Here is a 21,612-nt window from a genome sequence, read left to right on the forward strand (position 1 = left end):
TTTCTGATCCGACAGGAATTCAGTACTGATGTAAGATTACATTAATTTGTTAATCTTTATGTCTTGTTTTAATCTTTGGAATAAAAAGGCATTTGTAGTAGTACCATGGATGTATTAAGAGTAGTACGGTATGGTCCCAATGTCTGATTTAGGCACTTGAAGGCAACATCACACGGCCTCCTGCTGCCCTCTGCTGGTCAGCACGAGCATTTGATTTGTGGAAGGACGGCCCTCCCGCTTGGACAGAGCGCGCGAATGCACCCACCACGTCTCTCACAATCGGCTGCTTCGCGTTAGCTGTTAGCTTAGCGTCGTTTTCTGTGCCTTTACGCACCGGGGATCTGCTGGCACACCAGAGGTGGACCTGAGACAAGGCTTTTTGGCTCCGAATCTCAATTGTCCTAAAGTATCTGTGGGCTGTCAGCTACTCAATATACCTGCAATGGCAGACAAAGAAGGTAAGTTAAGGCGAAGGCTTTTGTTGTGGTCAGTTTTTATCCGACATCTCTTAGCTAGCGTTAGCTACTTGGCTAGCTTAGGTAGCAGCTAACGTTAGCTGCCGGGGCTGACCGTAATCAGTCATAACAAAAGCCGGTTGCATTTTCATCTTGTAAGATGTAACAATCTCCATTTCAGTGTGCAGTTCTTGTTCTCAAACCAGTTTACGTTGTCTACTACATACCCTATTTGCGAGTGAGGCCGCAGCGCGACACAGTGGTTATAATAACGTTACGTTATGTTTACACTAGCAAGAGCATAATCATGATAGCCTGGTAAGCTAACGTTAACGGTGATACGTTTCTGAAAACATAACTCCCATACTGCTACATAGTGAACACTACTCAGGCCTTGAGCAAAGACAACCTTAAACAGCTGTTGAGTAAGTGCCATAACATTAACTATCATTAATGCATTGACTGAGATAACATTACCTTGGCAGTTTTCCTAATAAACTGGCACCCTCAGTCAATGAAAGCTATAGACGCATCTTTCAAGTTAGGTGATTGATTGTCTCACAACAATTTCATATGTTTCCTCTCTCAGCAGGAGCATTTGACGATGCAGTCGAGGAGAGGGTGATAAATGAGGAGTACAAGATCTGGAAGAAAAACACTCCATTCCTCTACGACCTGGTTATGACCCATGCTTTAGAGTGGCCCAGCCTCACTGCCCAGTGGCTGCCTGATGTCTCCAGGTACATGCTTTTACACATTGGTCCAGTAGTAATTCTCACACATACCAACATGTACTCTTTTAATAAGTGTGAATGACATTATTTTTCCCCCTTACCAGGCCAGAGGGGAAGGATTACAGTGTGCACCGGCTGGTGTTGGGCACCCACACGTCTGATGAGCAAAATCACCTGGTCATTGCCAGCGTTCAGCTACCCAACGATGACGCCCAGTTTGAAGCCTCACATTATGACAGTGAAAAAGGAGGTGGGAGACCTGTACAGTCACATGCTAAATAAGTGTGAATGTTCAGACAGGCAGACTTTTCATGTACTGTATATTTGTAGTAGATATATGTGTTCTAAAGAGATGGATAACCTGTCTGACTGACATGACTAATTTTGTAACCTGAATAATGTGGTACAATAATAATAAATGGATGCATAGTTATATTCTAAAAAAATACTGTTCCAGAATAAATTTTCCTTTGACAGAAAATAATGTATGAACATAATGTCTGTAAACATAATTTCCTTGCAGAGTTTGGAGGCTTTGGCTCAGTAAGCGGCAAGATCGAGATAGAAATCAAGATCAACCATGAAGGAGAAGTGAACCGTGCCCGCTACATGCCCCAGAACCCCTGCATCATTGCCACCAAGACCCCTACCTCAGAAGTGCTGGTGTTTGACTACACCAAGCACCCTTCCAAGCCAGGTACGTGGCTCACACAACACAAGGCACTGCTAAAGATGGAAAGTTGTTTTGAAAGTAAAGTGGGCTAATTGGTACCATTTGACTAACCAAAAAGTATTTTGTTTAACGCATCATTATTACGGCGTATCTGCTTTCGTTAATGCTGTGAAAGAAATAGACAATGTGCATTTATTTTGTATTGTTCCACAGATGCCTCTGGAGAGTGTCACCCTGATCTGCGTCTCAGAGGCCATCAGAAAGAAGGCTATGGACTCTCCTGGAATCCAAATCTGTCCGGCTCTCTCCTTAGTGCATCAGATGACCATGTAAGAGAAAAGTCAGGTTTCATTGCTGTATTATCAAGTATCTTTCCATATTTGGGAAGTTTTTTTGGTCACCAAATGGGTTTTAATATCTCATATTTTCTAATCTGTAGACCATCTGTTTGTGGGACATAAGTGCTGTGCCAAAGGAGGGGAAGATAGTAGAGGCGAAGACGATTTTCACCGGCCACACTGCCGTGGTGGAAGACGTCTCCTGGCACTTGCTTCACGAGTCTCTCTTTGGATCTGTAGCAGATGACCAGAAGCTCATGATGTAAGAAGCTTGATAGTTAGTCAACTATGACATGAATAAGACCGATGAAACGGTCCCCCTGAAAGGTTGTGTGATCCTGCATCTTCTCAGTCCATGAGTGTTTTTTCATTTTTCACCTCAGTTGGGACACTCGTTCGAACAACACCTCCAAACCCAGCCATGCAGTAGACGCCCACACAGCAGAGGTCAACTGTTTGTCATTCAACCCTTACAGCGAGTTCATCCTGGCCTCTGGCTCTGCAGACAAGGTAATGTAATATCCCACCACATCTTAATTGTCATCATTTAGTTTAATTTACAGCATGGGGTTCAACTCTGTGATAGCATGTGCATTTTAATAACGCTTTGACTAAATGAAGACTGGTTGTATTGTTGCTGTTCTGTAACTGCAGTGTTAGAAAACGCAGCGATAAAGAAAATCTGGCAGGTGTTTGTAATATCTCCTTCCCGCTCACAGACTGTGGCTCTTTGGGACCTGAGAAACTTGAAACTGAAGCTGCATTCCTTCGAGTCGCACAAGGATGAGATCTTCCAGGTAGGATATTTATTCCTCATGGCATCTTAATTGAAATAAGGATAGCAGGATGTCTTGTGTTTAAATCTGTATAGTCAGTTAAAAGACAATGGATGATTTTGGATCACAATGATGCAATTTGAAAGTTGTGATCCTGTTGCTTGGAGAAATGTGTAATATATGAGTCAAAACGTTTTCATAAATCTAAATTATCGACACCTGCCAAGCAAACACGTACGCTGAGATACATGTTCCTGAAATAATCTTTAGTTAGAGTTTCAGTAGTGTATGTCTGCATTGCTATTCAAGGTAATTTAATTTGAGTTCTGTGTCTGGCTGTCCCAGGTTCAGTGGTCACCTCATAATGAGACAATACTGGCTTCCAGCGGAACAGACCGTCGCCTCAACGTCTGGGACCTCAGGTAAACAACTTGACATCTTACCTCCAAATGTCTTTTTTTGAATTTGGCCGTGTTGCATTGCAGCTCCATAGCGGTTGTCAGAGATGTTCCCCTACCTTTCTTGCCAGTGTGGTCATGTTCACCAGCCTGTGAACAGAACGTCTCCTCAACGTAGTCGTGGGGCTAGTCATACTGTAACAAGGTTTGGTACCAAGTTTAACTCTGGCTGTTTTTTTTTTTTTTTGTGTGTGTAGTAAAATCGGAGAAGAGCAGTCACCAGAAGATGCGGAGGATGGCCCACCCGAGCTACTGGTGAGTCTCATTGAAGCCTGCTGAACTTTGGAAGTTGAGATTCTCTATCATTGGTAACATCAGCACTGTATCGTAATAATGAAAATGATGGCTTTTTCTTCCATCTACTAGTTTATCCATGGAGGCCACACCGCCAAGATCTCTGACTTCTCCTGGAACCCCAACGAGCCCTGGGTCATCTGCTCGGTGTCCGAAGACAACATTATGCAAGTCTGGCAAATGGTAAGACGGCTGAGACCGCATTTTTACTACGGACAGGCAGAGAGCACGATTCCTTCTAAGGGCAAAGCGTTTTCCCTCAAAGACAATATAGAATATAATGAATTTTGGAGCAACACGTTTAGGTCACAGGCAGCAGGCGGCTACATGTGGATCAAAGCAGGCGACGATGAATTTTCAGGGAAAAGTCGTGTGATGGGAAGTTCCTACGCATTTCAGCTAGCGACTGCAAAGAGAAAATCTCAGTCAAGATTGTTTTTTGATATATCATTTGGAGTGATTCAGTGAGGGCAAAGTGAGGAGACAGAGAAGAAGGAATGGTAAGTGCATTAATCCAGCTGTGTGTTTACTTCATTCAGTTTGTAATACTTTTTTATACTAAAACATCCAACACTGTACTGTGATAGATATCAGAAAAGCTAGCAGTTAGGCATGTAGTAGTATTTTCTTAAAATTCCTAAAATGTGGCTCTTTGAAAGCCCCACAGTTGATCTTTTTCTGGTTGTCCTGTACTAAAAAAAAATGCCACTGACTTGTGAATACATCTTAACAACCTGACGGTATGTGGCTCTTTTTAGGCTGAGAACATCTACAACGATGAAGATCCAGAGGGTTCGACAGACCCTGAAGCCACAGCGTAACTCTTCCGCGTGCTGTGTCTTAACCTCCAACCTCATCACAAACTGCCAAACTGCCACCTCTGTACTTCCATGCAGCTACTTCCCCATCTTTCTCTCTCTACCGTGGGACAACGATGCTGTAAATCACTGTAAATACAAGAAAGAGAAATAATCATGTGATCTCTTTTTGAATACTCGCAGTGAAGAACTCTTTTAAAACTGAGTAACTTATTTCCGGAAGAATCTCTCAATCTTTTTGTTTTTCGCACTGAGTATAAAAGATATATTTTTGTAATCAAATTGGCTCTCCCTTGAACACTGAAATGTTTTAGCAAATGCTTTTTCAATAATAAAGAGAATGTTTTCTAGAACCTAAGATGGTGATCTTACTGTAAGCCCACAACAAGCCTCCATCTGCACATGTTGGATAAAAAGCAAAATGCAGTTCAGCTTTTTGAAAAGATGCCTAACAGTGACAGTTGCTCTGACTTTGATTGAGGTTGTTTGCAGGCTAGCTTATGGTCCTAAAAAATGTCTCATTTTCCCTGCTTCAGTCGGGTCAACGCCTAATTGTCCTGAACGCTGATTTTCGCACCAGCTTCTTCTGAATGAATTTACAATAAATAAAATCAGTTTGAAATGTCCATTTGTGGTCCCACCTCCCCTTACCTTAGTCATACATTAATCATTTAAATGTTGTTGTGATATAGATTAGTGGTTGAACTTTTTCTATGTTCAATATTTTGTATTTGTACAGTGAGTGCATTCTTAATAAAAATGTGTTTCATTGGTCTGCTGGGTCAACGTTTCTCAATATGAATGTGTCACTTACAAATTGTATGAATAGGATTGGTGCATTGGAAGTAAACAACCCTAAATAACCCTTTTAGTGAAAGTAGGTTATGCCTCGTGACACTTTGCTTAGACCTTTTATGTGTCTGGCGTCACGTCTTGGTGCTTTCCTGTCTGCCAAACTTAACTCAACCTATTACTCTGTCCCACTGTTTAGTTCTTCAGCCGTGTTGCCCTTATAAGTACATGAAACCCTCTCAGCTCTTCATGCAGAGACATTAACTCATCAGTCGCACTCGGATTACAACAAACACAAAGCCTTTATTCATAACAAAAACCTTTCTACAAGCGGCAGTCTAGTTAAAAAAAAAACTTAAGTCAATTTTAGTTGTTTAATTTAACAACAGCAGGACTCTTAATGTGTGTAAAGTGCATTAATTGAAACTTGGGAGTTCACTATGTTGCAGATAAAACGGTCAGTTGGTTATTAACTCACAGAACTCAGTTTTTTCAATTAAACAACATACAATCATGTTTTCTCCTGATTCCCACAGTTGTTATGGTCCTTAATGGCAGCCCTGTAAGGAAAATGCTTTAATTAGAGGTTTTTCACTAAAAAATATATTTAAGTATAATACAGTATAGATGAACAGATCTTACCTGAAAATGAGGAGTTGCTCGGTTAGGCTGTCTCTCAGGTCCTCTATCTCTTTGGTTTTTCTCTTCTGGATCTTTAACTCTGTCTTCAGCTCTCTGCTTCTGTCCTCCAGACAGTACACTGTCTCCTGTAAGAATGGCAAAGCTTTATGTATCAGACGACCCTGCCCTTTTCTGATACACAGTTCATTTTCTGTCTTTCTTTCCATCTTCCTTGCCCATTTTACACCCACCCCTCACCCCTGCCGTGTTGCATACCTTGTACTGCCCCACATCCTCTCTCCTCTGTAGACAAATTAGTTTGAGTTTCTCCTCCAAGCAAGCCCTCTGGAGATTCAGCTTTTGGATCTCCTCCTTTAGGGGTCTCAGTTGGGCCTTCAGCTCCTTGGCCTGCTCTTTGACTTTCACCAGTGCTCCGGCTGTTGCCTCCCTTCTCTTCAGCAATGTGAGCAAAATGGGTTCATACCTGGCCAAGACAAACATTTAAAGTTTGAGAATTTAATTTAATGAAAAGAATAATTTAAACACTAAAGGTCCATGTAAAGTGTAAAAATAAGAAGTAAGAATAATCATGGTGACCACATTAAAACTTTTTTAAAAACGTGACTTTTAGTCAGGGAAAACCAGTACTAGACATTGTCAGCACCTGTCCTCCAGTGCTTTCAGCCCACCCTGCAGATACTGCTGAATGTCCCCACAGGAGTGCCTCTTGCACTGGGTCAGCTCGTCCTGGGTGTTGGAGGTCTGACTGGAGTGCTGGGCATGAAGCTCTGCTTGTAGGTCTAAGAGCTGTTGTTGTTGAGCCACCCTGAGCTGGGAGCCCTCTTCTGTCAGCTGGAGCACCAGCGACTGCAGCTTCTCCTGGAAGATGGGAAGAAAGAGATGTTTACGTTGAGGTCTTCCTCTGAAATGGGATGCACAGATGAAGATTTTTCTTGAGGAGTTCCTTACCTCTTCTCTCTTTAGGAACTCCACCTCTCTGCGCTGGGTGTTCAGGGCGGCCTGGCTGTAAGCACAGTCCCTAGCCGTGGCGAACAGTCTCCTCTTCAGCTTTCTAAGCTCCTCATGCAGGCCCTGTCTCTCCAGGTTTACCTTCCACAGCTTCCTCTCCTCCTCTGCTCTCTCCTCCCTAAGGCTCTGAATCTCTTTCTTCCTCTCCTCTCTTCTCCCCTCTTCCTCCCTCTTCAGTGCGCACATCAGCTCTGCCACTTTTCTATCAATTTGCTCTTCTGTCTCCTCTTCATTGCTCCCCTCTGCCTCCTCTCTGTCTTTATTACCTCTCAATTCCAGCACCTCCTTCAGCAGTTCCTTCCTCCTCTTTTCTAACCGACTTACCTCCTCTATGCACTCCTCCATATGAGAACCTAGTGCGCCTAGTTCATTCATGCAAGATCCCAGATCGATGGTTTCCATCTTGAGCTCCTGTCTCTCTTCAGCTGGCAATCCAGTGTTGTCTATTTCAATCTTAGTTATGTCATCTTTCGTGTTTGCATCTTCATTAGTAGACATATATCTTGTCTTTGTCGCCTCACAGTACATCTTCTGTACATTTTCTGTACTATATAATGGCATTGATGGCCCTGGAAACCTGAACTCAGAATCAAGGCCCACCTGGTCTTGCGATTCCAGTGTTTCCATTGAGAAGCCACCCACGTTGTCAAGGCTTAGCACAGGATTCTGTTGGCTTCCATTTGTTGCTGAACCCAGTGTTTCCTTATTTCTGCTTTCCTTGGGAACTTCCTCTCCTCCTGCATGTTGACCAGCCCAGGATTCTAATTGCATCGGCTGGGTCTCCAACTTTATTGGCCTTCCTTGCTGTACAGGCACCAGTGTTGTACCCCTAAAAGGATGAGGTGTCTTACTGATGTGTACATATTCTTGGCTTGCATCTGTAGGCCAGCCTTGAGGCTCAAAGTCCATCCCAGATTCTTCCATACAGCTCTCCAGCATGGCCAACATCCCCAACAGTTGACCCTCATACTCCACCATGGTGTCACTCAGTTTGTTTCCCGCTGAAGTGAGAGGCATTGTGTTTTGACGAGAAGCTTCTGTGCTGACTCCACACCTGGTAATGATGGGGCCCAAGTCTTGAGACTGGCCTTGTGTTGGCTGGTTTTCTGTTCCAGCCCCATCCATATGTACGTCAATGTAGCTTGTTTGAAGATATGCTTGGGGAGAAATACTTGTTTCTCCACAGCTCTCCATTGCGTCTTCCTCTTTGCTGTGGCTATGAGTTGATTCAGTCAGGCTTGTTTCATTGTAAGTTGCTGAGAAGTGAGAACCAAAGGGGATGCCAGTGAGCTCCTCACAGCTCGTCAGCAAGTTATCCATCTCCTGTAAGTATGGCTTAATTAAAGCTGATGGATTCAGTTGTGTTCCTGTGAAAGTGAGTCCAGATTGTGCCGTGTTGCATTCACTTTGTTCCATTAAGGTTCTGTCTGGATCCGCATCCTCTTCCTTAATGAAGAGAGGCTCGAACCCAGTAGGTGAAATGTTATCGTCCTCCATTTGTTTAGCCTAGTTCTTGTAGCCACTTCCGATGTAGAAGTCTCCTTTACAACCGTCTCATCCCTTGACAAAAGCACATGAATATGTTAGACAACCTAGCTAATGCATATTAGCATGATAGCTGTATTTGTTGGCAGTCGTCTTGCATGTCACAAATACAAGGCCTGGCCTGCACTGATGACATGCCAGCAGTGGAGTTGGGTTAATATTTTGGCCAGACGTCTGTGTAAGTTATGCCGATGTCATTAGCACATGTAGACATGTGGAGGTGGGCAAGGGAGCAGTTTTTGCAGATGGTATGCTACCAGCAGCTGTCCTGCAAGGCAACACGCCCCAGGGACCAACTGACTGCTTGGCAATGATCAGACACACACCTCAAACAAGCATTCACATGAAAACTGCAACACTACTTATATAAACATGTACAAAGGGCTTTCGTCTGAAGCTCCAACAAGTGGCATTACATAGATTACATTAGAGAGCATATTATCATAACATGTCATTGTGCTAATGGATGGGCATGATGCATTCTCCCCTGGTGAGTAACATAGCTGTAATTTCACCCTTTGAGGTGTTTGCCAATACTGGCCAGAGACTCCCAGAGGGTAAATTTATCAAATTGACCCAATACTGTTATCGGCAGAGATTAGTAATGTAGAAAGGGCATTGAAGACAATACCTGCTGTCTCCTGTCCAAAACCTGCTCGAAACGCATCTTTAACATTTGTATTAAAGGTCAGATCATACGAATAATTTGAGTACTAAAATCTACAAGACTGGACAGTGTTGTGCTATGCATGACTGACTAAAGCCCTGGGGAAGACATGATAGTCACCAGCTGTCTTGCTGCAGGCCAGGCATGGGCACAAGACACATTCCTTTAGACCTCCAATACCCAAATACAGTACTGGCCTACATCTGAGAGCGTTCTAAACACTTAGTTTTTGTCTTTTATATACTGTGTGTGTGTGTGTGTGTGCGGGTGTGTGTGTGTGTGTGAGATACGCTTTTCGTTTTTTTAACTACTAAATTAGTTCGGAGTTAGTTATTTGGAAGTTGGGAGCATCAGCAATGGTTAGTTTTTGGATTTCCTTTAGGGACTTTCATTCAAATTTGAACAACATCAATTACACAAACCATCATATGTAAACATGAAATATAATAGTACTTACGTCTGTGTGTATGCTTGTTTCTTTTACCCTTATGCAGTATCCTCAGGATGAACTCATTAGAAATCAGTTGCGGTTCAAACGACAAAGCAAAGTGAGCGGCAAAGAGTGAGCGGGAGCAGTGTGTGCAAATGAGGGGGGGGCAGTTGACCCAGCCTCCTCTCTCTCTCAGTCAGTGTGCTGCTATGTGTGACCATGACTACCTCTGTTCTGTTTAGGTTTATTAATAAACACTGGGCTGGATGAAAGAGGAGCTACAGCCAGCAGTATCAACCCGAGAGGCATAAAAGATTTGCCAAAATGGCCCTTTAAGAATTATACTTAACACCTGGTAGCCATATGTCGTTTATAACCAGTTTGTCTAATTTTTATATTTGTTGGAAGATATGAAAGGACCTCACAACAACCTCTCTGAAAAGTGTTTTTAATGTCCAAAAACTTGCATTTTCATGACTCAAGTAGAGTCATGTGTGACATTGTTGATGTACAAGGAGTAATTTGTCACAGTAGTTTCAGATTAAATTAAAGGTATAACTGCAATAGAAAGCACAATCAAATACATACCTGGGTAAATGTTTCATTAGTTATAAGAAAGGTTTAGTAAGGTCATTACTTTTTTGCATCAGCAGAACTCGCAGCACACAGACATCTCTTAGTTCTACCTCTATAATGCCGGAGTGACTGGTGGAGTTACAGCTGGATGCATTTATTATGGCTGTTGAGAGCCGTGTGTGTGTGTGTGTGTGTGTGTGTGTGAATGATGAAAGAGAACATGGCTCCAGGATTCCACCCTCATTATCAAGTCTTTAAATAGCACCCACTCACTTTACTGTCCGCTTCCCACGGGAGGATTGGTTTTCGCCTAAACTTGTGACCCCAACAATGGACCACAGGTGGTCTTCTGTAGGGCTGAGGAGAGGGCAGAGAGGACGAGACAGGACTGTCAAAGACATGAAAAGATGTGACATCTGTAGTTGAAAGGAATAATGTTCAAGGGATAAAAGAGGAGATGATGAAATGCTAAGAAAAATTATATTTCTTTACTCCCTAAACAGACCTTTTTAGGCAAGTTTTTGCCTTAATTTTCATATTTCTTACCTTTTATTAAACACTTTTTTAATATTTCTTAAATGTGCCCTGCCACACGTATTTCATTACTTTGTGGTAGTGTCTAAAGTTCTACCATGGCCTCTGTAACATTTTTTTGTGGAACAAAAATGCATTGGTTACCTTGTTTCAAGCCTGCAAGAAGACTCGATTTGTGCCAGTTCTCATTAATATTCAATCAGCTAAGCTGTATGACTCTGATTGGCTAACAGCTAGCCAATGAGAACCTGGCTATCAGCATCCTTTACCCAGCACAACTGGGCAAGCTCATGAATAGCGATGGTGGAGGAAGTACTGAATCTCAGTACTTAAGTAAAAGTACAAATAACCTGATTTTAAATGTACTTTAAGTATTAAAAGTAAAGTACTTGCAAAACAATTTATTCTCTTAATGTCTATATAATAATAAATTAAAAAAACAGTATGGGCCGTGGCCTTTTAATGAAGTTAGTTTTAGGTTAATGTAATTGTGCTTACCATCTGTGGCCCAGTTTACATTCTGACTTACAATTCTGGTTATCTATCAGGGTGATCTGCACGAAGCTCGACTATGCATTATTTCCCACGGGACAGTGAATGCTGCACACATTTATCTAGCAAGAACACACGGGCTTGGACAACAACTAGGCTACGTGGCTTCACAGCTGAGGAGGACCAGGAGTGTTTTTAAGATAAATATATATGGGTTGTATATTAACCCTATGCTTGGTCACATATGACCAAGCAGAGTATCGGGAGCGGCAGCAGTAACAGGAGCAGCGGTAGTAGCGGGAGCGGTACGCGCCTGGCCAATAAATGCTATTGAAAGGCGGGTCTTGGCGTGGCCATAGTGGGATTCGTAATATTGCGAGCGGCACCAGGAGCTGGACAGCGGCTGCTGAAGGCTTCCCTGCGGGCTGCAAATGTGTGACGGTCAGGAAGACGTTTTAGCAGGGGGAAAAACTGATCAGAAAATGTAACGAAAATGTAACGGAACGTTGTAGAAATGTAGTAGAGTAGAAAGTATAGATAATTGCTGCAAAATGTAACGAAGTAAAAGTAAAAAGAATGCAATATTGATTCTACTTAAGTAAAGTACAGATACGTGAAAAATGTACTTAAGTACAGTAACAAAGTATTTGTACTTTAATATACAACCCGTATATATTTATCTTAAAAACACTCCCGGTCCTCCTCAGCTGTGAAGCCACGTAGCCTAGTTGTTGTCCAAGCCCGTGTGTTCTTGCTAGATAAATGTGTGCAGCATTCACTGTCCCGTGGGAAATAATGCATAGTCGAGCTTCGTGCAGATCACCCTGATAGATAACCAGAATTGTAAGTCAGAATGTAAACTGGGCCACAGATGGTAAGCACAATTACATTAACCTAAAACTAACTTCATTAAAAGGCCACGGCCCATACTGTTTTTTTAATTTATTATTATATAGACATTAAGAGAATACATTGTTTTGCAAGTACTTTACTTTTAACAAAGTATTTGTACTTTGTTACATTCCACCACTGATGAATAGTAATGCACTCAGGCAACACCACGTCAGACTGACCAGCTTTTGTAATTGGCCTGATTTCTCCGATTTCTTTTCAGTGGCTAGAGCTGACAGAGGAGGTAGCAGTTTATTTTCACATTCATGACATGACACAAACACATATGGACCTAACATATTTAAAAAAAAATACAAGAAAAAAACCGTTTTGTGTGGCAGGGCACCTTTAATAAATAGGGACACATATTACAGTCAAATGCCACAAGATGGCCTCACAGTTTAATTTTACCTCAAGTCATCCTAAGGTTAACTTAAAGGGAAATTTTAGCCAGTTTAGTTTCAACCTCTCAACTCATTCTTTCTGTAGGCTTTTCTATGAATGCAGAAATTAATTAAATAGTCATGATTAAACTATAAATACAAGGTTAAAGTACTTGTATTTTAACAAGACTAGATGACAGACATTACCTTAATGTGCTGGATAACTGCACACCTTTGTCTATCTTGTCTATCTAAGATTCATTTACTGTAAATCCAACTTTAGAGTACTTGCATGACCCTTTTAACTAAATAAACCTTTATATGCAGTTAACACCCTATAAAATAATGACGGTAATTCCTTTGAGATTCTGATTCCGTGTTTCCATGAAAAACTGTCATCCTTTGTGCTAAATAAAATATGTAACGTTTATCTAATTCCCCCTTGTTGACTGTGTGACTGTGTTTTGGCAAGCCTAGGCTTTTGCGAGAGAGACGGTAATTTACATAAAGTTATGTCCAGGGATTAACTGTTTCAACACACTGTTCAACCCTGTTGTGCTAATACACACCCACACAGCCATTGGGATCTAGAGAGAGACTTGAGACTCTCCCTTATTTGCCTGCTATAAAAATCATCATTGTTTCAGTCTCTTTCTATCATTTCCTTGTAGAGGATGGAGAGTTCAGCAGTGTGTGTGTGTGTGTGTAGAGAGTAAGACAAGGGGGAACCAATTATTTAAGGGGGCATTGTGGTTGAGGACTGAATGTCCCACTGAGATAGACCATATGCTGGACATTAACCAGTACTGTTCTGCAGTACTGTCCAAACTCACCAGAACATCCTGTCAGTGTGTCCTCCTCTTCCTCCTGTTGCATGTACAGCCAAAAATAGTAGCAGCCACTGCATCCAACATGCATTGTTTCTTATGGATACATTAAGTTTGCATATGGTAATCCATACTGATGGAAAAAACAACAAACTGAAATATTCAAAAATGCCAGAAAGAAATACGATCAAGACTTAACAATACATACATGTGTTATGCATCAGTGGGAACACCAACATCTGTAGATTTTGAAAACAGGCCCACAAAACAGTCAGCGCTCTATTTGCTATACAGGAAAATCAGAGGACAAGTTTGTTTGACAGTTACACCATTTCAGATCAGATAGACAGGAACGGCACCTTAACAACTATTTATTGTGGTTTGTTGCTCTTTCAATTTTCTCAGTTGGTCTGGGGTTTTGAACTACACAACAAACACTTTTCCGAACTCTAACTTTGTTCTCTCACTTTGTTGTTCCCTGCTGTCTGTCACGTCTTACATCATAAAGCATTGTCACTATGGCTCAGTGTGTTTTAATGACAGTGACCTTATCGGATGTTTATTTTAAAGAGAGTGCCTCTGCTACACCATTGTCAGCAGCCATCTTCTAACTGTCGTCAGCCACCCAGTTGGCTTTTCATGGTCTTAAGGGATCACTTAATATAATGAAGTAGGGGCCCCATATCCTTCTTCAGTTTGTTTTTCCACTGTTCTGGATTAAGAATGTCCTCTATGTAAAGATGACAGTCCCGCTTACCCTTAAAAAGACACAGAGCAGCTACAGCTTGTTCCCACAGCGCTTTGATTAGCTTTTTTTTTTTTTTTTTTTTATCTCACCCAAAACTCTTTTCAAACTAGGCTACTTTGTCTACTCTTTGTCATTTCACAGTGTTGGGACAGAGCTCTGAGATCAACCTTTTCTGGTAATTGTTTATTGTTCAGTGAATCACCTTTACACAGGCACAACGAGTTCCCATGAAGGGACACTGCAGATGAAAGCAGCTGATATGGAAAGATGAGCTGACAGAAATGAGATCACACTTTTAGTCAGTGAGGATCACACTGCGAATGCAGTCTTGGGTGACAGACTTTATCTACAGAGTGAACAGTGTCAACTATTAAACCATTAGGAGATATTTAATGTTACGAAACCTTTAACCGTACAGACTCAGTTTACATCAGTGTATTGGAGTTTATTTATGTGTTACACAGACTGTTTGTGTGTGTAGCCATAACTCCTAGTTCAAGGATTGATTTGTATCAGTAGTGGTTGGAGGATTCAGTGACTGCAGAGGCATGGTCGCAAAAAGCCAGATGTATTGTTCACTTGTTTTAGCAATATTTTTGCGGGAGCATTGCTCTTGTCAACAAACTATTTGATGGATGAAGATGAAATTTGGTACAGATATCCATGGTGCCTAGAGGACAGATCCTTATGACTTTGGTGATCCCTTGGCTAATTCTGTAGCGCCACCAACAGGTTAAGCTTTTCACTTTCAGTTTAGAAATACGTGACTAGACATGCCACAAGAGGTAACTTTACCAAAAGCAAAGACAAATACTGTTAAATGAATGGTCATGTATAGCGCAATGCAAGAATGGAATGTGTCACCTGAACAAATAACACAAGAAAGCCGTAAAAGGAGATTTAAAAGTTTAGTTAAAACATATCTATTGAGTAGAGAAGTTGAGTAGACAAAGAAACAACATTGGTTGAGGTTTAACGACATATGTAAGTTTGTTCAATTGTGAGATGTGTCCAGAGAGGATGAAAGAGATGTTATGTGACGATAGTATGTGGATATACCTGTCTTAAAAACGTGTACAACCTAAATGTAAGGAATGCCTGATGACTGCGCTGGTGGAGCTGTCTATGTGTCTGTCCTTGTCATATGTGTGTATTTTGTTATTGTATGTGTGTCATGAAATTATAGTGTATGTTTAGTTTTTGTCTTACAATTTTTATTTTTATTGTTAATGATGTTATGTGTATTTATTATTGCATTGCCACATTTTCAAGTGAGTTGTAAGGACCTCAGGAAGAATAGCACCTGCAATGCAGGAGCTAATGAGGATCCTAAATAAACAAACTTATCGTGTGAAATATCTAGGGCCCCCATGAGGTTGACTTTTGTGGTTTCGAGTGAAATCTTGACAACTGTTAAATGGGTTGCCATGACATATGGTACAGACATTCATGTCTGATTACATAAATTGTAATCACTTTGATGATCCTTTAATAAAAAACTAATGACATTCTCATCAGCCTCAGCTGATTTTAGCACTACTTACTGCACCAAATGTTGCATGGTAACAAACTAAACTAAGATGTGTTAGCATTTACGCACTCTGCCAAAGTACAGCCTCACAGAGCTGCTAGCTGTAGACTCATGGTCTTGTTTCAACATTATTATACGTGGATCTAACTTGGTTCCAGTAAGTACAACATATTATCCACCACGGTAGTCCGTATGAATTGTAGCATTCCTCTGGTCTTACTCATTTCTCTCCAGTATAGGCTCACCCAGCTCTGGCTGGTGCTACTTTTAGCACAGTCATGTATCATAAATGCTCCAAGAGGACACTGTTTACCTGAAGCTTGCTCTAAACCCAAACATATTAAGCTTAGATGTAAAGTTAATGTTGTTACTGCTATGAGTCATTGGCTAGTGTGTGTGTGTGTGTGTAGTATGTGAAAATGTGTCCTTTTAAGATGATTAATGGTGTGATGTAAATGTCAGTTTGAGGTACTACAGTAAATGTTAAGATGGCTTCCTATAATAAAACATTTTTTATGACTTTTCAAAAGTTAAATAGTTTCTAGCACACTCCCAGAAGCCTTTAAGTTAGGCTGCAAAAGTATGTTCTCAATCCTTGTTTTCAGAAATAGTTTCACCAGAGAGAATCCCCACTCTGTGTTCAGTTCTCTTAATTAGTTGTTGTGTGAGTGCCAATCCTGTTATTTTAATAAAGATTTGACAGAGGTCACCTCAGGTGTCCTGGCTGTGACGTCAGTGCCTCATTTAAACGACCCCCCGGAGAGAGTGAAACCAGGCAGATCGTTCCTCTGCAAAAGGAGAGAGGGAGAGACAAAGAAAGAAAGAAAGTGGAAAGGCATTATGGATGGAAACTTGTGGGCTGTTTTTGTCCAGTCCCAAACAACCCAGCAGCAACCACACCCTCTCAGGAATTCCTGCTGCAAAAATATTTCATGTCATGTTTTTAAAAGAGCAGTTCACCCTTACCATTACATGTTCAATGCTTTTTTACATGAAAAGCCTCATTGATGCATCAAAGGATTTACATGGAACAACCATATATTGTACATTGCCACTACTTCATTACTACACCATGTTAAAACCACATATGAACAAATATTCGACAATAATGCGCCACATTGACTAGTAGTTTAGATAGTCGAATATTCCACTATTCTGTGAAACCCTTAGTGCAATAGTTATGGAAAAAGATGGAAAAAAATTACAAGGATTAATATAAAGCTAATCAATGAGAACACAAAGAGTCAAAAACAAGGTTGTTCTTAATCACAACTATGTTGTATCTCTACCTAGATATTTCTGCATGGTTTTCATTTGAGTAAATTGTGTGTACAAGTCTGCGTGTGTATGAATTGTAGGGCCAGATGGCTCTGTACACAGCCAGTGTGTTTTGGCTTTGAACACTCCTGGATCCTGAGAAATACTTTACTGTCCACTGTGCAGACAGTTTCACTCTGAACATCGGACACATAGGGCTTTGTATGTTTGCTCTGACTCTGTTTTATTATTTAAACTTTTAGTAAAAACACAAGATCCAGTGTAAATGGTCGTGGACCATTTATAACATTTATTGTCCCCTTTATTTAATTTATGTCTGTGTATGTATGTCCAGGAAGGGTCATGTCAACTTAAAGCAAGAAACATCAACAGGCCAGCTTCAACTTGTCCAGGTAGAAGCAAAAAAACTGATTGGCTAATAAACTTTGATGGATGGATTAAGGGTCACAAAGCTGATCTATGACAGGGTTACACACACATGGATATCCCATCCCATCTCCTTTAGATAGTATCAGACAGATAGAACCACTAATCTAGGGTCAACATCAAAATGTTAAATCACAGCTTTTAAGTTCAAAGTACTAGAGCTAAAAAAAAACTCATTAAGGCGCTGACACACCAACCCGATTAACAAGTCCGACTGCTTTTTCTGCCGATGGTTGGTCGTCTGGTTGGTGTGTCAGAGCCATTAGTGACAGCAGTAAATATAGTTTAAAATATGGCAATGTTCACTGCATTGTTTTTGGATTATAGGTACGTTTTGTCATTTGTCTAACTGACATGGTAATTTATTTCCAGGGATTGAATAACACACCTGTCCTTTGGAATGACAGAGTAGGAACTTTAATAGTCACATACTGCAGTGTTTCAAGGATATTGCTTTGTTTCACAGTAGAACTTACAGCTAGTCAGAAAATGACCCTCCTTTAGCCTAATTGTCTCAGTCGTCTGGCTCTGGGACATGGATTGTTCCCTAGAGAGGCACCATAAAACAGACAACAGCCAACTCTTACAGCTTCATTTTCAGCAGGTTCAACCTATATTTTCTCTTTCTTGTCCTCCTGATCTCACACTCTCTAGAGACATGACTCAACAGTATTTCCTCTACTTTCTCCCTTTTTTTGTGAAGGCAATAAAATGTACACCTCAATCCTGCTCTTACAGCCTTATAACCTAGTCTTTTTGTGTCTCCATTGTAGCCAGGTCAGAGGAATGTGGTAGGGACAGTGAGTGGCTTTCCCTACCACCAAGGGAACCAACATGTCTGGACAGGGAAAACTGAAGTGCAGTGGGGTCAGAGCATTGCATTTACCTTCTCCTTTACTTTGCACTTTTTCCTCTTTTGATCTACTTTGGTTTGTACTTTTGTTTATTCCTCTTTTTCAACCAGAACTCACAACAGACACTGTAACATCTATTCTCATATAGGCTGGTGAGACAAAGCTGTCTCTGTTGCACAGAGGAATCCGCTTTGTGTGTTTCACAGCTGAATATCAACCTGGAACCTCTCCCTCTTCTCTCTAAAACTATTATTACATGCCTCGATTCTCTGTCTGTCCTCATTTCTATCACCTCTCTTTCCACCCCTCCCATCCTTGACGTTATAAATAGTGGGCTGTGGAATGTAACTTTAGAGAGTTTTGTTCTTTTTCAGCGCTTTCGATTACTCTTTTGTTCTCAGAAATGCATTTGAGGATGCACTAGAGGATAAAACACGCACAAACTTGTTAAAAAGTTAACTAAACAGGGACGTGCAGTTGAGACCGGTTTTGGTGGTAAAAAAGAAAAAAAAAAGTAGTTTCAGTATTGTATGCTGTTAGAGGAATGGACATAGAGAATCAATTGGTGCAGAAAGAATGTGTCTGTGGCCGGACAAAGGCAGGTCGGGAATGATAATGCTGGTCCAAGAGAGCTGGGCTTATCCCAACCTTATCTTTGGGCGTTTTATAACAGCTGTATTCTTACACTTATATGCAAAGATATATGTAGAATTTTCGCATTAAAATGTCTAAAAACGACAAGACCTATATTACATATTTTGTTGAGTTGTGTACTTACATTATCCAAAATGTTTCCAACAATGTTCAACCCCAGAGAAATCTGTAATTTTATTCCAGGACTTGGTCCTTGTCATTTGGTCGCAGTCGCCTGTCCATATGTCATATCCCCTTTGGTCATGCATCAGGGTTGTGGTTGTCCTAAATTGACTTTCTTTTTCTTTTTAAGCCATTTATTTTACTTTGCACATATTCAGGGCAAAAGCAGATGAGGCTTGACATTTATGGTTTTTCTATAAATGATAAACAGAAAATTACACAAATTACAATACAGTTAATCAATACATAACTTAACAATTAGGTACCTAACAAACAATACATATGACTTCTCTAACCCAAGGGGGTGGGGGGGTAGGCCTACCACTGCTGAAATTGTAGAGTACTACATAACAGAAACATTCATTTGACTATTACATAAGAATTTGAACACTTTAAATCAGGTTACAAGGATACTTCTATTTCCTTAAAAGCTATAATTAAAGCCTTTGACCACCCACACAGGTGATTTCAGTTATTCTGGCTGATTAGACCTCTGTTCAGGTTTAAGTGAGCCAGAGCTTAGATGGGAATACATTAGGTCACAAATCTTTTCTACCAATAAGAACGATAAAGCGGTCATTCGTCCTGCCTTAACAGATGCAACAAAGCTAACAGGAGACTTAGTAAGCTGTCAATCATTCAGTCTATACGCACCCACAGTCCTGGGAAGAGAGCTAATCAGCCAGATAAACTCACAACACCTGTGTGGGTGTTCAGGGCCTTTAACAAATCATGTGCACTGCGCACTTATACACAATTCTGTAGCCTCAAGGTGACAGTTATAGCATTTACCAATACATACTGTTCAAGCATTAAATCACATCCACTTTACAAATAACCATTAAAGTAACAGCACATATGAAGAAAGCAGTAAACTCACTTTATCACGCACATTCATAGGTTTTTGTCTCTGAATCGTGCAGACAGAGGGCCCTCACATGCTGCTTCATCTTGCTGCCAACCTGAACAAAGGAAATGGGTGGGACTTATAGAGTAGGCCATGATTAGGAGTGATTGAAGTCAGGTGAGTATGGACCATGATTAGGAGTGAGTGAAGTCAGGTGAGTATGGACCATGATTAGGAGTGATTGAAGTCCGGTGAGTATGGACCATGATTAGGAGTGAATGAAGTCAGGTGGGTGAGTATGGACCATGATTAGGAGTGAATGAAGTCAGGTGAGTATGGACCATGATTAGGAGTGAATGAAGTCAGGTGAGTATGGACCATGATTAGGAGTGATTGAAGTCAGGTGAGTATGGACCATGATTAGGAGTGAATGAAGTCAGGTGAGAATGGATGAGTCCACGCCATGATAGTGGGCGGAGGGTCACTGAATAGTATGGCTCTATTCTACATGATGTTTTTTTATCTAAACTATCATTGTGTAAATATTTTGTTTAAGCACCAATTGTCAACTCTACAATATCGTCCCAAGATTGATGTGTTTAGTCAAAAATATTGTGATATTTGATTTTCTCCATCTTGCCCAGCTCCATTCCCATTTGTACAATACACTTTTTTGGATTTGGGTGGTTTTCAACTATGTATTTTAACTAGATGAAGGATTTTAGTCATCTGACATCTGGACCTAAAGTTATGAGAAAACAGAAAGAAATTAACAAGAAGAGCAAACTGTGTCTGCTCTCCGCCGAGGAGCTGAACGATGTCTGAGAAACTGCTTTATTCAATGTTTCGACTGGTTTCAATCACCTGGTCGCTTGTTGGATATTAAGCATGGTGCTTTGGCTAACTAGCTCAAAGCACCATGCTTCACAGAGTCGATAGCATGGATGTAGACTCTCAGTGTTGTTCAGTTTTAATCACTGGATCAGCCAGAACAAGGGTCGAAACAATCATATGGGTATTTTACCTTTAATCTATCCTCAATTGAATTTCAAGAAAATGTATTATATTGTGACTAAAGCCAGACCGATATATCGGCGGGCCGACATTAGGCATTTTCCAAACTATCGGTATCGGCATTTATAATGGCCGATAAATGAATATTTAAAAAAAATAAAAAACGGACGAAACACCCTTCAACTATGTTATGAGTTTTGGTGTTACATAGTTTGTCCACCAGACGGCGCTCTACAACGTCCCTGTTGGCTACACTCGTGTTTAACCCTTTAAGTTTCATCTTGAGTTTGTATTTTTATACATTTTATTTATCAAAATTTTAATATATTTTTATGTTCCCCTGTTCCTCTATTTTAGGACTCATAAATAACTACAAATAACTGTTAGGGAAATCTGTTTATGTTTTGTTATGCGTTTCTGGATTTTTTTTTTTTAAATATATATCGGCCGATATATCGGAATATTGGATTTTTAAATCACTGAATTTGTATCGATATCAGCCTTAAAAATCCTTTATTGGTCAGGCTCTAATTATGACATATACAAATAAAATGTAATTATTTTTAATATAGGATTTTTACCTACTTGTGAGACGCCATTGTGTTTAGTGTATTGTTTTGCTGTAAGCTTGTTTTGGGCTGTGGCTATGTTTTATATGCACTCAGTATTCACATACTGCCTTATTTTCTGCAATATTTATCATCCATCATAACAAGGTCCTGTATGTCTCTGTAATTATGTGTTTGTGAATAAACAGAACTACTG

At 40.6% G+C, this 21,612-nt stretch overlaps 2 protein-coding genes across 7 annotated transcripts; one reads left to right on the forward strand and one right to left on the reverse strand.

Annotated features, from left to right (window-relative positions):
- Positions 1-161: 161 nt before the first annotated feature.
- rbbp4 (retinoblastoma binding protein 4) lies at positions 162-20,937 on the forward strand. 6 transcript variants are annotated; one of them, XM_028597026.1, is made up of 13 exons: positions 162-458; positions 1,048-1,195; positions 1,294-1,439; positions 1,713-1,886; positions 2,076-2,191; positions 2,302-2,462; positions 2,584-2,710; positions 2,920-2,997; positions 3,322-3,398; positions 3,632-3,689; positions 3,801-3,911; positions 18,090-18,183; positions 19,910-20,937. In XM_028597026.1, exons 1-13 carry the CDS (start codon positions 443-445, stop codon positions 19,981-19,983), a joined length of 1,380 nt encoding a protein of 459 aa, XP_028452827.1. In that variant the 5' UTR covers positions 162-442; the 3' UTR covers positions 19,984-20,937. The 6 variants fall into 6 exon arrangements, with proteins under 6 accessions (XP_028452827.1, XP_028452826.1, XP_028452828.1 ...); XM_028597025.1 differs by having other exon boundaries at positions 163-458; positions 1,045-1,195; positions 19,910-20,936; XM_028597027.1 differs by lacking the exon at positions 19,910-20,937 and having other exon boundaries at positions 164-458; positions 1,045-1,195; positions 18,090-18,598.
- On the reverse strand, positions 5,617-9,774 carry sync (syncoilin, intermediate filament protein). Its single transcript, XM_028597023.1, has 6 exons — positions 9,658-9,774; positions 6,929-8,548; positions 6,624-6,838; positions 6,236-6,443; positions 5,981-6,105; positions 5,617-5,898 (listed from the first exon to the last, which is right to left on the reverse strand). The coding sequence occupies exons 2-6, from the start codon at positions 8,483-8,485 to the stop codon at positions 5,850-5,852; spliced, it is 2,154 nt and encodes a 717-aa protein (XP_028452824.1). The 5' UTR covers positions 8,486-8,548; positions 9,658-9,774; the 3' UTR covers positions 5,617-5,849.
- Positions 20,938-21,612: the final 675 nt, after the last annotated feature.

Source organism: Perca flavescens, chromosome 14 (genome assembly GCF_004354835.1).
Source record: "Perca flavescens isolate YP-PL-M2 chromosome 14, PFLA_1.0, whole genome shotgun sequence".
Taxonomy (NCBI): domain Eukaryota; kingdom Metazoa; phylum Chordata; class Actinopteri; order Perciformes; family Percidae; genus Perca; species Perca flavescens.